The 18,302-nt window shown below is 43.3% G+C and overlaps 1 protein-coding gene across 3 annotated transcripts; it reads right to left on the bottom strand.

Moving 5' to 3' along the window:
- Positions 1 to 5,876: 5,876 nt before the first annotated feature.
- On the bottom strand, positions 5,877 to 13,017 carry LOC147459318 (uncharacterized). Of its 3 annotated transcripts, none has more exons than XM_086510608.1 (4): positions 11,672 to 13,016; positions 8,754 to 8,972; positions 6,347 to 6,502; positions 5,877 to 6,161 (listed from the first exon to the last, which is right to left on the bottom strand). In XM_086510608.1, the coding sequence occupies exons 1-4, from the start codon at positions 12,737 to 12,739 to the stop codon at positions 6,078 to 6,080; spliced, it is 1,527 nt and encodes a 508-aa protein (XP_086366734.1). In that variant the 5' UTR covers positions 12,740 to 13,016; the 3' UTR covers positions 5,877 to 6,077. The 3 variants fall into 3 exon arrangements, with proteins under 3 accessions (XP_086366734.1, XP_086366733.1, XP_086366735.1); XM_086510607.1 differs by having other exon boundaries at positions 6,347 to 6,517; positions 11,672 to 13,014; XM_086510609.1 differs by lacking the exon at positions 8,754 to 8,972 and having other exon boundaries at positions 6,347 to 6,517; positions 11,672 to 13,017.
- Positions 13,018 to 18,302: the final 5,285 nt, after the last annotated feature.

Raw genomic sequence — 18,302 nt, 5'->3', positions numbered from 1 at the left:
GCCTCTAATTAGCTTTAATCCCAAAGGATCCCTAGAGGGTTCATATTTTTTCTAGTGTGTGTGTGTGTGTGTGTGTGTGAGAGAGAGAGAGAGAGAGAGAGAGAGAGAGAGAGAGAGAGAGAGAGAGGACCTACAACCTATAGCAATATACAAAAAAATCTATTCCCTCTCTCACATACACACAAATGGGTACGCATCCACTTGCACACTGGCCTTAAAAAAACTCCATATTGTTTTAAGGGGAGAGAGAGAGAGAGAGAGGGAAGAAAGAGACAACCCTTCTCTTGGTGACCAATCCAATGTTGTCTTTGTTTGCCTTGGCTTCCAATCTCTCTCCTTATGTCATGTGGCAAACCACTTTCAACGTGCGTTAGATATAATAGAAGTAGAAGTAGATAAGGCGAGTGGGATTGTTTGCATAGGTATGGACACGATGGCAGTGCTTGTCGCTATAAGGCTAGACTTTTGGCAATCAAAGGTTATGCTAAAGAGAGAGACATTGGTTTTGATCAAACTTTTCCTCTCACTTTGTATGCTTGCCATTCGTACACTTTTGGACACAATGGTTGGAATGTACATCAATTGAATTGAATGTAAAGGTATAGAGATTTTCATGAAGAAGAAGTCTTTGCGGTCGAAAAAGGATTTGTATGTTTTGAAGGAAGGTTCACATGCTTAACACGAGAAGATACATGCTTATGTGGATGCATATAATTTTTAGGAAAGAGTCTTGAGAACATTTCATATATAAAGCATTCTGAAAATGTAACTTTGATCATCGTCTCTACATTGATGACATCTTTCTCACTGGAGCAAATAAGGGAAACATTATTGATTTTACAATTGATTTCCATGCCTCTTTTACAATGTCAAATTTGGGGTTTTTCATTATATATTTGGCATACATATTAAGCATTTTCATGAAGGTGTTGCTATGTCGAACAAAGTACATTGAGACATATTGCTATGTAGGTTTGTCTTGGAAGACGACACGCCTATAATCTATTGCCACTGAGCCACTCATATGGATATACATTTGACGTTTAGTCTTCATGATGCTCAGAGTACTTTGATGTCACTCTCTATTAGTAGGCTTTTGTTTGCTTAATTTATGCATGTATTACTAGACCATATATTCAATATGTAGTCTCACAAGCAAGCAAATTTATGCATAGCCCATGCTTATGCGTTAAAAGGAATTAAGAACGTGTTTTTCTCCTTGAACAGCAATACACATCAAATGTTGCATTTTTATGGTCCCTAGAGTGAAATCTATTTCCATCATATGAGATAATATGTGTATAATCAAATTAGTCATGAATTTCCATATAATTTTGGACTTCCATCAATCAAATAAGAAAAAATGTGACATTTTTCTTACCTCTATATTACCCAAGAAGAATTAGAACAGTCCATGCTCATACTAAGCCATGGAAAACAAATCATAAAGTAGGCTACAACAGGATGACATGAGGATGCCACCATGAAAGAGGACCTGCCACTTCGAGGCCCATGTCTACCATGAAGTTTTCCAATCGAGAAGAGGATGTTGATCACAGAGAATCTTCTTACGAACGAGCTAGGGGACCCAAGCCTTTCCCACTTCATCAACCCCTCCAAGAAAAAGAACATCACCCCTGCACCAAAGCCAAAAACCACCAGCAACTTCCACAACACCAATAAAGGCTCCACAACACCAGTGAAGGTGACTGACGCCTTCTAGAATAAAAGCCCACCCATGCAGCCTCGAACACCCATTGAGCCATTTGGTAGGCCCTGCATCAAACAAGGGTCGGTGTTCATGAGCTAGTAGGAGGGACAACAAAGGCGAGTCCGTCACCCAAATCAGTCATGCCTACACCACCCAAGAAGTCCCACCCCTCCTAGTGGTGCTCCCCGAGCTCCCACAATTGTCAGGCAATTAGTGTTTCTATTACACGATGCAAGGAGGCCACCATGCAACCTTGGATCCGAAAAGAAGGGGTTCACAAGGGCCAAGACTCCCCAAAAGGGGGAGCCCTGCCCAACCACAGTCCCTCCCTCAGAATACCCCCTAGGTATAGCAAGGGTTCCCCACTCCACCCCTACTCCTTGCCTTATGTGAAGCCAAGCCCTAGAAGTAATGCTTTCTTTAACTCAAGACCTTACTAATTTGTAGTTCCATATCAAAATGTGCGCATAAGAAGAAATCATTTCTTAAATCCAGCCCTGGGTCTTAAAATCTATCCCTCAAATGCTGAGGAAGGCTTCGAAGATTGTTCAAACTTTTGCCACAGCCTCCATATAAAAATGTAATGTGGAGAGATCAAGCTACTCGCTCTACGATTCACAAATCCATTAATTTTTAGATTCCTTTTTAAATCCCACAATCCCAAAGCCTAAAGGAAAAGTCTCCATCACGTGCGGCCCCCCTACCCCTTCTGTCCTTGTATGTGCGTCGGTCTCGTCGTCTTTTCCTTGCAACATAGCTTCCATATATGGCTCTACAATTGCTGAATTGCAAGCTGAGGTCACTCGCACTATCGACCCCTGCGCCCAGAAGGCAGCGCGCACAAGCTCGCGAGGTGAGGTGGCTACATCCACTCTCCGTCTCAGTACGCCCTCCATATGCAACCCTCCCTGCATTGCAATGAAAATTTGCTTTACTCCCATATACCCTCCATCCCTTCTACACACACACACACAGAGAGAGAGAGAGAGAGAGAGAGAGAGAGAGAGAGTCCAGCATTCGTCTGTCCTGGAGAGAAATCAGAGCGAGAGAGACAAACCTGGGCCCTGCCTCACAAAGAAAGCAAATACACGCCTCGTCAAAAGCGTAGGCTCTGCTCTCCCCCTCGTTCCCGCGCATACACACAACACCCGCCCTTGGCTACGCGTGGCTCTGCACATTGCAGGTTAGCCCCCCCGCCCGAGTCCTGTTTCATTGCCTTGCCATGCTTGCGCTTGCCAAAGCCCACCCAGTACCTGCCTTTTGTCCTTATCGCGATGACCTACAGCATGCTACACTCTTCGAAAACCCAGAGAGAGAGAGAGAGAGAGAGAGAGAGAGAGAGAGACTCTGCATGTCCACAAATCCGCCACCCCTGCAAACAAACAAGAGAGAGAGCGTCTGTAACTTGCGCCCCAACTCTCGATAGCCCTCCTAATCCGCACCTGTGCTCGCTCCGCTCTTACTTGCCTGCCATTCACAAGCTCCTTTTCCCAAAAGGAGGGCATCACCTAAGGGCCCTCTAATAAAGGAAATCGCCTCCAGTCTGCTCAACCCTGATCGCAGCTCATTGAAAACTTGACGAACCCCTACTCTTGACTGCCTCCCCCTCTCTCTTATAGTGGACGTGTATGCGCATTGTCCCACACACTTGGCATCTCCCTTTTTCTCTCTCCTCAACATCACTGCTCCTCGCTTTTTCATTTCAAACCCATTGAAGGCATCTCCTAAGATTCTCTTTAACACAAATGAAACCAAAATTGGCACGGCCTACTCTTCTGAAATGTCAAGAAAGATTGTCTCAAAAGGAAAGGTCTTCTACCATCTTGGAGTCTCTTTGGGGGTGGGAACGAATCACAAACAAAGGTTCTAGTGGGCCCTCGACAAAATTCAAAGCAAAGTGTGAAGTAGGAGATTGCACTCCTCCCTTTCCATAACAAGGTGAAGGTGATTACCTCATTTATGATCCCATATTTGTCATTCATCGCACCCCTCCTCAAGATGGCTAAGTACGACTGCAAAGAATTCATGAAACCTGTGAAAAATGTCCTATGGAAAAACAACACCAAAGATACGGTACCCTCGTAGTGGGCTAAATGGGAATATGTGGCTAGCCCCAAGGAGCAAGGTGGTATTGGAATCCTCAACCATGCAGTGCATGCCGAAGCTCAATGTGTGAAACTCATGGTCAAAATCGCACCAAAAAAAAAAAGACCAAGCATGGGTAATCATGGCATGGGACATGAAGGCGAAGCTTCTCTCTCGGGGGGCAGCTAGAAAGAAGTTGGAGTTCGCAATATCAATGGGCAAAACTTAAGCTAAGCAATAGCACTAGCACTAGAATGGGGAGAGTCAGCCCATATACTTCAAAAACTCCATAACCCATTGGTCCCCCTAGCTCTCCAAAGTGGGATGTGAAGGTCCATTCTAGAGAGAAGTGGTCAATAAACTCACCTACCTAATCCAATTTTGGGACCAAGACAATTTGTGTTGGAAAGAAATAGAGCAATTTAACTCTCAATTCAATCTCAACGACAAAAGATGATTGTTGATATGAAGACCATCAAGGGGCTCAGTCTTGTGCTTTCACCAATTTATGGGATTGAATTTGATTGGAAAGCCTGGCACTAGCCTAGGAATAGAAGCTTCACCAAACCACAAAGTAAGGAAATATATTGCATGCTTATGCTCAAATCAGACTGGTTCTCCCCACTCGATAAACAATGGCACAAAAATTGGCCTAATTCCATATGGGCGTTGATAGCAAGAAATATATGGGACAGTGTAAAGCTGCTCGCTGAGTGAGGAGTCCCTCCACTTATTTCCACAATGTCCATCTAAGGTGGGCCTAGCGGGCAAAGTATGCAAATGCAAGAACAACTTGCTCCCGGGAGGCAAAGTTTGGAAAAACCAAGTCATCCTAATATGCACACAGATTGTCTACTTCTGCTTCTGTAGACAGGTTTCGAAAGCTAAGAACAAGCAGACCTTTGAAAAAGATGACTCAATGGAAAGATTCGACGAGATTATTCAAGAAAGCAAGGAAGTGATCTTTTCTATCGGAAATCAAAAGGACTTTGAAGACTGGAGTAGAGCAATCAAAGACCTGTCAGGTCTAGGTTCTACTAGACTTGGAGGCACAACGGACGAGTTGGTATGAAAATGTACTAGAGCTACAGAGGCTTTAGAGTGGAGAGAGCTTACGAGATTACTCGTTGGTCTCCTTGGCACTCTAAAGCAAGAAGGATCCTTCTCAACCCATTCTCGAGAGAAATTACCAGAAAAAATCAACAACAAAGGGTTCAATTGACAACAACAATCGAAGCTAGGAAGAGTAGATCATCTAGCTACCCAGTTCCACCTCAGTTCCACTGAAGAAGAATTGTTGAACAACAGACTAGTAGAGGTCTAGACAACTTTTGTATGCCTATTTACGAGTCCAAATTCGAGTGGAAAGCCTGGCAATGAACTACGGATAAACACTTATTTAAACTGTAAACCAAGGCTGTTTATCATACTCTAATGATCTCAACTGATTGGTTCTCCCCCCGGATCAAGCAATGGGAAAAACATTGGCTGAAGGCAAGATGGATGGGTGGCAGTAATAAATAACATATGGGGTCCTTAATGGATGATATGGATGAATATCTTTATGTGGAAGGTGTTGGCGAGCATTATAGACAAGAGTGAAGATTCTAGTCAAAGATATTGGTTCGAACAGATACTCAGATTGTCAAACGACTAGTGAGGACCTCCCTCACATGTTCACGAAGTGCCTCGCTAAAAGTCGCTTGGCAAGAAATATTTGCAGATGGGTGCAAAAGACCTGCAAAATAGGATTTTTCAAGAACGACTTGTTCTTAGGAGGGAAGGTGATGAAAAGTCGAGCATTGCTGGTACACACACAAATTGTTCGATTCTGTTACTTCAGCCTAGAAGGCCAAGAACTACCGGGTGTTTGAGAATGCTCTCTCAACAACTAGCTTCACGGAGATTATATAGGAAAGCAAAGAACTGATTGTCTCCTTCGGTAAAAGAAAGGACTCGAATGAGTGGATTAGGGCCATTAGCACCATTCTATCCGAAGTGGGCCAACCAAGACATGGGTAGCAAGTCACCTCATGACGGGCCATGTAGTTTTTCAATGTATTATGAGATTCCTCACGGCTTGACACAAGCTTAAGACTTTTTTTTGCATTTCTTTTGCAAGAATTCAATACATCCACTCACAATTGTGCGTTTGGCAAAGCATAGCAGATAGAGATGATAAAAGATGGCTATGAATATGAAGCCCAATGTTTTTGGATTTTTGTGAAATGATATATCCATCCATATTACACTAAAAAACTCAAATTTGTGGATTTCTTCCTCAAAGAAAAAGTCCAAATTTTGGTATGATTGCAAGAGCTCTTGCTCGAAGATCTTCACTCCCTATGAGGTGCGCACCACCAACCTGCACAATGCCAAAGTAAAAGTAAGGTTTTTCTAACAAATACAAAGTTTTATGTCTTGCTAGTTTGGATTTACTCTTATTGTCTATTTTTATATCTCTTGACATTTTGTAGAGAACCCCAATAGAATTATTTAACGATGAGATAACCATCATATTAATATTAAATATAAACATTGTGCAAGTACCTCTATCACAAGGATATGTAGAATGTGGTCATTTATTGCTGAGAGACTTCCATTCACAATGTCAATATCCAAAGCTTCAAGAGCACGGGCTAACTGTAATACAACGCCCGGAGTCTTCTTGCAGTGGATTCGAAATTGAAAGATCTTTTCCTCCATCTGTGTCACATCCAACTGTGTTGTGATGTTAACAACAAATAACAAAAAATAATCAGTTACTTTGGCTGAAATAGCGTCTTATGCAATTTTTTTGTCTTCTTGAAAGATTTGTTCAGTCATAAATATGTAAATATAGAACGTGAGTTCAACAAAAGTTGTTTAAAAATCCCTACTTTATAATGTAATTACATACATTATAAAGTAGGGATTTACGTTTGTATTTACATACAAAAGAGCCCCATTTAAAACGCCAACAGAAATCTCTACCAACAAGTTTGAGCAGAAATCTCTACCCACAAGTTTGAGTGGAGCCTATGGAGTAAGATTGTTGCATTTCGTGTCAATGACTTCTTGTTAGACAAAGCAATTCAAAAAATGAGGGAAACCTTACAAGCAATCTAGAAAAGAGCATGAACCTTTCAAGAGAGTTTTTAGAATGGATACAAGTGTGAACTATCGTCCCCCCACACAAAGGGTGTGTAATTTTTGTAAATTACCCCCTCCTCAAAGAGGTGCAGTTGGGAATTGCTCACATTAGGCCCTCTTTCTCATGCTTGTCATCAGGACATACTGGCTCCTCGTTTAAAAATATCAATAGTACCAAGATTCCTCCACCAACCATCCCCCTACAACCTCCTCCCCACCCTTTGTGTTAGAACCACCCTTTGTCTCTTCCATCTCCTGCACCCGCCTTCTCCATCCCCCCCTGCCCGTCTCTTCTGCCCATACAGCCCCCAAGGGAATGGTGCGAGCATGACCAGATGACAAGACTTGTGCAGTCCGAGTGATCGGATGAAGGGCAGCAGGAGGGCAAGGAGGTTTTGCATGTGCAGAGCCGGATGAAAAGCACGAGAGCCAAAAGCAGGGTAGCAGGACGAAGGCATGCATGTACCAAGCAAGACTACTCCATTGCATCTACGGAGAGGCCTCCATTCTCTCCCCATGTTGCCTCATGCAGGCTGCAGTTCTGCAAACTACATTCTTACAATGAATTTCCCCTCCTCTTTTGCAATTCTCACACACAGAGAGGAGAAGAAGAAGAAGCAGCCTCAGCTGCGCATGAGAGACAGAGAGAGGAAGAAGAAGACACATAGGCCTTTGCTGCACGTTGCGTCGTCGCAGAGAGAGGCCTCGATGTGAGATCCGAGAGAGAGAGAGAGAGAGAGAGAGAGACGCCTTCTATTTCCAGAGAGAGAGAGGGATAGTGACCATACAAGAGAGAGAATTTTATAAGATTCTCATCAACATTTATTTTTCAAAATGTGTACTGCATACCTACATCAAACATCACATTACTCTTGTCTCGCTGGGGGCACCTTAGATCAGTGGGCTACATCATATGATTAAGATGACGTGTGGTTACTACCCTCTTTTAAAAAGGAAAAAAACTGTGGTTTAAGGAAAATGTAGTAACTTTGCCATGTATTGCCCCCTCATAGTTCTATAGTTAATAGTAGGCCAAACACTTGATGCCTCCAGGCTCTTAATGAAGTGGACCTAGACTAATTTCTGGTCAGCCTTTATATTATATGTGCCATCGGAAAGTACAAGGAGGAGGGGCTTCTGCCAACATGTCTCCATGACAAGTTCTCTCTCTGGCATTCATTCAGGCCCTAGGATTGGCGCAATTTATAATCGGTTAAGATTTGATTGGCTGTCAAAAGAACACCTTCGCTGGATATACATATAGTCTTTGAGCCGTAGTTAATCGTAGCTAACCTTATGAATAGTAATTATTAAAAAGGTCAGTAATGGGCCTAAACTTGGGAAAATAAGAATATCCTCCATAGGCATAACTTACCTACCTATTATGCTAGGCTCATGCATCTACCTAGTATGCTAGGCTTTAAAACTACAGAGGGTCTATTACAACCAAAGAGGGCATGCCACATTTAATCTTACGGCTTTTGAAAAATAAAAACTTAATGTGCATGCCCAAATCCACTTACAGAAGTTCTTCTTACCTTCCAATTGCACTTTGCAATATGAAACAAAAGAATATATCACAAGCATCAACTAATAGAAACCAATTTGGGTTTAATTTTGAATTGTCAAAATATGGGTTTCAATGATCAGGGTAATCAATCTTTTGGTTAAGTCAACGAGAGCAATAAGGAAAACATATACCGTGATAGGCTAATCAATCTTTTGGTTAAGTCGATGAGAGCAATAAGGAAAACACATACCCATACACACTTGTGTAACATTCACAAGGCATTGCTCCTTTATCAAAGAACTTGCTTTGAGTTACCTCTAGAATTTGGTGAAGTGGTTTGGATGCCTCCTTAGTCTGATAATTGGAACCACGCTGACGGACCCCTTTGTACTCCAAGAAGCGAGGAGGGAGCCCATTCGCAATGTCATCTTTGGATGCCTCTAGCTTAACAATGTCCAATTTCATGTCTTTCACTTGCTCTTTTAAGTCTCTCACATAATCAATAGCATCTCCTATAATTGAGGCTTTGTCCATCTAGTACAACCATTCAAACAAGAATCAAAATTGGCTGACTAATAACAACTCTAGGCCGTGTGAATACAAGCCCGTTTTGTGGCTTTAATCAATCTTTTTGTAAATTCTAATTCTCATGAACTACATAAAACTTCATCATAAGGATTATTTTCAAAGCATGTAAGGAGTTGAAAAAAATAGAAATAAATAATCTCATATAATTTTATCATTCTGCAAGAGCCATCCTTAAGGTACAATCGAACAAAAATTGGTCACAAATTTTGATACCTTGTAGACCCCTTTAAAACCTTCAAAACACATTGAATTTTTTTGAAAAATAAATAATGTAGACAATGAGAATTTATGTGTATACTATTTTCTTTTAAAAGACAACTACCAACTTGTTTTAGGCCTCAAAACTATGTACGCTATCAGATTTAAAAGCAAGTTTTGTGACTTTTTATTATTATTATTTTTAATTACAATTTTTTGAGATAAATGGTATACTAAAATGTTTCTCGATATAGTAGTACCTCAACGATATCATATGCTCATGGTTTCTTGAAAAATAACAAGTCTTGAAGCCAATTTCATAGAATGAAGTGCCAAGCGATTTAAGTGGCTCAAATACAAACCTAGCGTTCACAACCAGAATGCTAACAAATTTATCTAAAAATATATAATCAAGGTGACTTTTAATGGATGGACCGAAAGAGACCAAAATCATTGTTGAACTATAAATTAAATTGAGTTGCCCAAGAAAATAATCAACGGAAGTGCAGTGTCTAGGTATGGGAGACTAGCTATAATCAACGGAAGCAGATACCCTCCAAAAGGACCTGCTCGCAAGATCGCGGCAACATACTCATTACTATATGCAAAGTAATATGTTGAGTTTATTTCGTTTAAGCACAGGGTTTCCTTCTTTGGCAATCTTGATGATAAATTTTTCCAAGCAAGACCTATGAAACTAGCTAAAAACCTAGACAAATAATTTTTTTGAGTGTGTCAATACATTTTTGGCCTCCAGAAGGCCTTACTAGAGCATGAAACACTTGGGAGCAAGTGTGGACCATTCGATCAAGCTTTTTGATTAGTGCCATGTGGCAAATCTTTTTTCGTTGTTTTTATTGTAAGAGGGCCATTAAGAATTGTCATATGTACATGTAGGTCACTCTGTGAAATAGTTGACATTTGTTTTTGTATTTCTATAAAGAGGAAATTGAGTGGTAGGTCACGACTCACGCACATCTCCCATCCTCTTATACAAGGATACTTTGGCAACTTCATAGGTTGCTTGAAATTCGTGCCGACACAACCATTCAAAGTTTTTGTGGAGCTAGGATCATATTTTGGGCTCATTGGGTTCACTTATACTGTTCCACCAAAAGTTAGAGAAATCTCCTGATTTTGTAAACAGTGTGAAAAGTCACAATGGCCTTCGAAATTATTGAAATATCCCTCCTAGTTTTCCAAAAAATGCCAAAATACCACCTTTTTTTTTCCAATATTCCAACTACATAGGACAGTTTTTGGTCATTTGCAAACATCACCAAAGACATGTTTTTCTTTACAACACTTTATAGGTAGACTGGTTCTCCCTCAATTGAAGAGATAGAACTAGGATCTTATGTACCCCCACATGGAGGGGGATAATCGAGAGGGATGGGATTGATGTGACCTACTTTGTGTCATGCACACATGCAGAGGATAGAGGTAAAAACATTGCTTTGCAACTGCACTTCAAAGTTCGTGGAGGGTAGAGGGGGTAACTCAAAACAGAGGGCAGAGGAGGTAACTCAAAATAGTTACCACATGCCGTGTGGGGGTCCCCTTACAAAGTGTTATGGGTTTTGAGATGAAATGGTTCATTATTTGTATACACAAATGCCTATATTTATGAGCTTATTGCCATAGTCTTTTGTGCAAGACACTTGAAGATAAATCTCTATTTTCTTTGGGGGGAAAAAACAGTCATACCAAAAATGGAGCACAAGCACAAGAAGGTTTGGACAGATTCTCACAATAATTCTCACATTGTGACTTACCTCAACATCATGAGCTTTGGCGAGGGCACCGCATACCTAGCTAGGTACGATTGGGGACAAGGGACCGCCGGCCCGGTGGGGGGCCGGGGTCCCCTGCCCCCAATCGTGCCTAGCTAGGTATGTGGTGCCTCTCGAGCAGAAGCTCATGATGTTATGCATTGTATGAAAAACAATGAAAAAGACTCCATTTTCCTGCATGAGAAAATTTCTAAATCTTCTTGTGAAGGGTCTTTTGAATTTTTTTTTTGAAATTTGACGGGTCTTTTGGGAATTCATAAAAATTTCAAGGTTATTTTGGTAAATGGCTATGGCATTCCTACATATGGAAAGCGTTTAAAAAGAGTGTATTAAGTGCTAGCCGCAGATCACATTGCTACAACCCTTTAAAAGAAGATTAGCAGGTTTGGAAGATCTATACTAATAGATAAAGGGGGAGGGAATTCCGCCCCCGCCCTCGCTCTCGCTCCCCCCTCTCCCCCCCCCCCCCCCCTCGCCTGCACCACGCGTCAACGTCTCCTGAATCCGGCAGGTGTCGCTTGCAATGTCCAGGAACACAGAGACGCGTAGAGAGAGAGAGAGAGAGAGAGAGAGAGAGAGAGAGAGAGAGAGAGAGAGGCGGTGAAACCGCCGGCTATACTAGTTATCTTAAAAATGCATGAGATGGAGGCATACCTTGCTAATGTTGGGAACAAGGGCTCTAAGAGTGTAGAGCTTCTCATTCAACTTCTGCCGTCGTGTCCTTTCTGATACCAAGCTCTTCGAGATAGGGAGCCTTGATCTGGGTTGGCTCTGACTCTTTCGAGATTGATCGAAATCGCTGCCCTCGTCCTCGCTACTAGAGTGGCTCTTTCTGATACCAATTGATGGCTTCAACAAGGACTCGCTTGAAAAACTCCTCATCCCAAGCCGATTCAAATTGCCTTTGCTTTTACAGCCCTGCATTGTCCCATACCTACTTTCTTTCATAGTGTCTCCATGACTTTCTCTCTCACCACTATTTCTCTTTTTCCCAATTGTTGTGTTATCATGGGGTACATCACCATCGCTGACAATATGGATCTCAGGCCTTTCATGAGTATCATCATCATCATCATCTTTGACAGTAGTTCTAGGGTTTCTGTTGTCCCCACCCTGCAGCAATGCACTCTTCTCACCACTCACTCTTGGCCATATCCTCCTCTGCTTCTTCACTTTATCCTCATCATGTAGTAAGCTTTTCTTCACTGCATGATTTGATTCACTTACCTTTAATGGCGTGCTACTCTTCCTATGTGCATAACTCCTGTCATCTTCAATGCGATCCTCGCAAAGGTCTACACTTTTGATGACACCATCTCCATGATCCTCAGCAGTGCAATGGGAAGTAATGATGTGCTCCTCAATGTCATCATGCGCTGCTAAGTCGTCATTAGCCGCGGTAATGAGTTTGCAAGCTGGGGGATGGTCTGCATGAGGAAGCTCATCATCATCAAGCTGGGACCCATTATTCTCTTGATTGCACAGGACATTAGAGTTAATGATGGGAGTAGAGATGGAGGGCATGCCACTACTGCAAGATAGAAGAAGGTCTTGGTTATCAATGTCAAAGTAGGAAGTGATCAAGTCCATGTCATGGATGTCATCACCGAAGGGATCGATTGCGCAGAGGTGAATATCTGACAGTGGCGACTGCTGCATAGGCTCCATGGCATGGTCACTGACAGTGAGGGGTATAATTTCTTTGCTGCCCAAACCATTCATGCTGCTAACTATGCAGGTGTTTGGCAGGAGGCCTGCTAATTCTTCAGCTTTGCACGTTTGTTCACCCACATCGCTCCTTGTTCTTGCTTAAACAGTTGCAAGAAAGAAATTTCATGGCCTCATTCATCAAGCAGGCTCGAGCGGGCGCGCGCGCGCGCGCGCGCGTGAGAGAGAGAGAGAGAGAGAGATGGGCGACCTCAAGAGGCCTCTGTGTGGATGGTGTGTGTAAGGCTGGACCCTGGTTGTGGCAGATATTGCGTTTTAGGACCACCATCTGAAAGAAAACTGTGCGGCCGGAAGGTGAAGAAATTGGGAGAGGGAGGGAGAGAGAGAGAGAGAGAGAGAGAGACGTGTTGAGAGAGAGCTGATGGCTGGTGTACCACGCCCAGTGGGAGTTTGTCATGAGGGGGTAAAACAGTGCTCGAAAGAGACCATTTTCTTGGCAATGTTTTTTTAAGGGCAAACTAGTCAGAGGCAGTCTGGAAATGTAGGGTATTTACAAGGATTTAAAACTAAAATGTCCAAATTTTACGGAATTACAATCTTATTTTTCCACTTTCAATCAGGAAACGTACACCACAAACTTGGATGTGTGAGGGATTCGATCCCTCACAGATGTAACTGGTATAATCCATCTTTATCTACATTCTAAATGTTTTGTAACTTGCTCACGCTCTCATTCTCATGGTGGGTATGTGGGCACACGCTCTCACTCTCATGGTGGATATGTGGGCTCCTCATGGAAAACTTTGCTTCATCTAATCAATCGTAAATTACCATGCCATGTGTCCGTTTACGATGTCAAGAAGTACGCAATGAGGCTAAGAAAGCGTTGGGCTAGTTCCAAGCAAAATCAAGCGGGTCATAGAAGATTCAAAGCTAAAGACACACTTAAAATGAACAAAACTCTAGCCATGAAAGCTTCACTCTGAAAAAGAACCAAGATCAACTCAAAAATCTTGTGTGTATGATGATCTGGTGTAGCCTCGCTCCTAATTGCACAGGTACAGTGCATGTTTGCACTTTCAAAAACACTTTCTTCCTCTTTCAATTCTTTGTCGAGGCCATTTCACGAAAGCTTTAACATTTTCATAGACAAGCCCACACATCTTTTTGAAGAGAGGAAACCCTAATTGGAACCCCACACTAGAATATGGGGTAGGAACTGTTGGGGTATAGGCACCTGTGCCTTGCCCGGGCGCCCAGAGTCTGGGCGCCCACTGACTTGTATACCTTATACATAGCATAAGTGTATAGGGGGCTGCTCACTCTTTGAGTCTCCCCACCCATATCAAGGACTTGTGTGTCTCCTTCTCTCTCTCTCTCACTCTCCGTCTGTGGTGCTCCCCGATCCCCTTCAATTGGTATCAGAGCTATGGTGACCGCGGAGAGCACGACGGCTTTGAGAGCTTCGAGGCGATAGCTCGCTCGCTCTCGACGGTAGAGAGATTAAGAAAGCTTGGAAGCTTTGTGAGAATGCAATGGGAGCTTGTGAGCTCAGTTGAGAGTGATGTATGCTCTTGTGGAAGCTCAGAAAGGAGTGTGGAAGATTGTGTGTAAGTGAAGGTGCTGCCCTAAAACTGTGTGCGCAGCAGCACTGTTTTCAGATTCGTTTTTCTCCTTGTAGAATGCAGATCTGAGAATTCTCTTCTCTGGGCCCATCCGTTTCGACGTGGTCTACAACTTTGCAGAAGAAACTTTTTGCAAATTTCTCACCGTTTTGCTGATATTCAGCTCAGAATGACTGTATACAGAAATTCCAGATTTTCTGTTGTCGCATTGTGTGCGAGTTTGATGCACTTTTGGAAGCACGGGAGATGCTTGATGTTGAGTGCATAAATTCTGAGCTGAAGATGCAATTGCAGCTTGTGTTAAGCTTGTGGTTTGAGGGTTTTTTGGTAGACTTGGGCAACGAAGTACGGAGGCGTTTACACACCACCGAAGCGGTCTCTTGAGAGACGCAGTTTTTTGGAGCACACAGGTGGAGCTTCTGGCGCATGGTTGATGCCCATTATACATGCATTTTGGCGAGCACTTTCAAGTGCCGGTAAGCTCTCTTGAGAGCATTGTTTTCGCATTGATCAAGTTTCCGGATTGCAAATCTTTTGGCGTTTGCTTATGCGCAGTCACTCCGTTGATGTACGTTGAGTGCGGATTGCCATTGTATGTGAAAATGTGGAGCCATTTTAGCATTTCTACTCATTGGCATTGAGTAGTGTTATGGTTTATGGTAGAGATTGTACTTGAGTTTTTTGCTCAGTTTTCAGGGGAAATTTTGTCGGATTTTTCCCAGATTCTCGCCATAGTTTGTGATCGAGTGTTTACTCTCACTTTGACAGGTTTTGTCAGTTTGGACACAGTTTTGTGTTTTTGTATCCACTCTCGCAAGAGTGAGGAGTTGTGTATCTTTCTTTGCTTGAGACAGTGGTTTGCTCTCGGGTGGGAGAGTCTTGTGATCTCGAGCATTGTTTGCCATAGTTTTGCAGAGCTTATGCATGTATGTTGAGTGTAGTTTGATGCGCATTGATTGCTCATTGTATTGAGCTTGCAGGAGAATGGTTATTTTGTGTTGATAGCCATTGTGCGTCGAAACTCTGACGAAATTTTCTCATGAGTTTTATGCGTATCATTTATGTGATCTAGGTAGAGATTGCGGGTTGCACTCAGCATTTGTGTGCGGTGTTCTCTGCAGGTGGGAGATTTGTGCGTATGTATGCATCGATACCGCACAGTGTGGGCTTGGTGATTAGCTCACAGATTGCAGTGTGATACTAGAGCATGCGAAGCTTGTATTGACATTGCGGGAGCTCTATTTTGGAGTGTGTCTCACAGGTTTTACATTGTGTTTCTGGCCATATTTGTAGACAGTTTCGAGGTGTTGTTAGTGAGGTGGTTTTGCTATCTAGCTTGCTAGTTGTGCTCATGGCAGAGACAGGTGATCGATCAGATTGTGACCTCTCACAGATGCGCATGTTTGATGGGTCAGACTTTGCGGCATGGAGAGAGTGTATGCTTGATGCACTGACATAGCGAGGGTTGCATCGACCATTGAGTGGTGATGCAGGTAGACCTTCAAACATGTCTGACGATCAGTGGCAGGAGCTAGAGGAAATGGCACTATCTACGCTCTCTTTGCACCTTGTGGAGTCTGTATATGCTCTTGTTATGTATGAGGCTACTTCGAGAGCACTTTGGCGCAGATTACATGATATGTATGATAGATCTGAGTCATCAAGGACTCGTGTGAGACATGTACATTCACGAGTATACCGACAGGTGATATGTTGGTATTGTGGTCATTCTAGACACGTTAGACGGCGTTGTTTTCGTCGTATGCAACATCGTAGGAGACATGGCAGTCTCAGAGATGTATGTAGTGATGCCATGGACTCAGTTGCTTTGACAGTTGAGGCAGATGTAGTGTCGAAGTATACTAGTGACGGGGATGTCACTTTTACCTCGAGCTATGCACGAGATGCTATACATGTGGATAGTGCACTCCCTTCGCAGTGGTTGCTAGATGTAGATGCTATGTTTCATGTCACGTCGCATCGTGCATGGTTTTGTAGCTATTCTAGCGGGATGCTTGGCAGTGTACGTTTGACCGATGGATCGGTGCATGCGATAGCAGGTGCAGGAGATGTGAGACTGTCATTACCGAGTGGTGCATCTTACTTGTTACGACATGTGCGCTATGTACCAGATTTGATAGTGAGTTTGATCTCGATTGGTCAGCTTAGAGATTGTGGATGTCAGATTTCGCTACGAGAGCGAGATTTTGTGATGCATTTGGGTTTGCTAGTGATTGCGAGAGGTGCCAGGAGTGGTACAGGTTACCCATTGCATGTGGATCACGGGAGAGACGGTGTTGTCTCTGTGATCATGCAGCCAGGTAGAGAGCGAGAGAGCAGGCGAGTCTCTTTTGCTCATGGGTTGCAGGGTGCTTTGCATGGAGTGCAGAGTAGTGAACTCGTTGTGCACACAGTTGGGGCACGACTTGAGCAGTCACACAGAGAGGTGACAGAGTCAGACATGCATGCTTTGCTAGTGACTGAGCAAAGCAGAGAGTCAGTTGTGCGAGATACTTCTATGCAGGATAGACAGGTAGAGCGGTCTTGCTCTAGTGAGTCACGACAGGAGGACGTTGTGCAAGAGTCTATGCATACGGAGTTAGAGCATGAGAGCTCTAGTGAGTCACAGCAGATTGAGTGGTCATGTTTACAGTGGATGATTGCAGAGGAGACTGAGATGTCAGCGATTATGCAGTCATTCCTTTCTATGCTCGACAGTGAGCATGGGGATATAGTTGTGCAGGATATGTCTTCCAGCAGACATCTAGAGCAGCTGGTTTGCTCTGAGGTTGCACGACAGGTTGATGCGTCTTTTGCGAACAGTAAGGAGATGCATGTGGCTGACACGCCTTGTCAGTCAGAGATGCCTATTGCCAGGGATATATATGTTGATGCATGCTCCGTAGAGCTAGCAGGGCCCGCTAGCATTGCATCGGCATTCGGTGGTCTCATGTATGAGATACTGATCTTGAGACCAGATATCGCAGCTGCAGTGGGAGCATTTGCAGTTGGGGTTGTCAGTCGTTTGTTGACTGATGATGGCATAGTGCACGAGGGAGATATGCAGGTATTGCGTACATACTTGCATGTGTGCGGTACGTCTGGTGGTGTATGGACTTACACGGGAGCACGACAGCCGGATGCACACGATCACAGCCAGCCAGTGGGCATCAGTTGAGAGTGATTTTCTCTCACCTTTTGTAGTCTTTAGACTAGGTTCTCATGCTTAAAGGCACAGTCGCCTTTAAGTGGGAGGTTGTTGAGTCTCCCCACCCATATCTGTGTTGTGTGTCTCCTTCTCTCTCTCTCACTCTCCGTCTGTGGTGCTCCCCGATCCTCTTCAGGAACAATGTGGGACTGCACTAGCACACCAAAGAAGCAACCTATGTATACTTTCTCAGAGAGGCCTAAAAATTTGACATTTTTCTTCACAAATGCTCTTCACATCCTAGTAGTCATCCCAATGCACTTGACATATGTACATTTTTTAGACAAATTGGACATGTTTATATGGGATAAAACACTCAATAGTGCTACGTCCAAGGCCTCGCCTATCTGGCAAGGTATGTACACAACTGCAACCGTGAAAACCATTCTCACACATATGACAATATGTCCATTGTAGCATTTACTCCCCCATAGCAAAAGACATAAAGTTTGAGGTAAACATTTTATTTCACATTATAAACGAGCTCTTTCTTGCCTGAACGATGGACCTTACCCTCCCTCGGTTCAACCTCGGATGCCAGACTTCTTCACACCACTTTCTCCCACCCCCCTCCAATTGCACCACACACAGATTTTTCTACCTTGATGCTCCTCTTGATACCATCGCCTCCACATGTCTCACCTGTAGAAGAGAGAGAGAGAGAGAGAGAGAGAGAGAGAGAGAGAGAGAGAGAGAGAGAGAGAGAGAGAGAGAGAGAGAGACTGCACATCAAACCATATCTCGGATCGATTTTGTGTCTGCAAAGAGGCAAATGTTTGTGTGT

The sequence above is a fragment of the Adiantum capillus-veneris genome, chromosome 4 (assembly GCF_014529385.1).
Source record: "Adiantum capillus-veneris isolate H3 chromosome 4, ASM1452938v2, whole genome shotgun sequence".
Taxonomy (NCBI): domain Eukaryota; kingdom Viridiplantae; phylum Streptophyta; class Polypodiopsida; order Polypodiales; family Pteridaceae; genus Adiantum; species Adiantum capillus-veneris.
The sequence above is the reverse complement of the archived record's forward strand: the minus strand, read 5'-3'. Positions and strand labels throughout refer to the sequence as shown.

Coding starts and splice junctions, on each gene's coding strand:
- LOC147459318 (XM_086510607.1), bottom strand. CDS start 12,739: ATGAATGGTTTGGGCAGCAAAGAAATTATACCCCTCACTGTCAGTGAC. Junction 8,973..11,671: donor TTGTTCCCAACATTAGCAAG/GTATGCCTCCAT, acceptor TGGTTGTACTAG/ATGGACAAAGCCTCAATTAT. Junction 6,518..8,753: donor CACTTCACCAAATTCTAGAG/GTAACTCAAAGC, acceptor ATCACAACACAG/TTGGATGTGACACAGATGGA.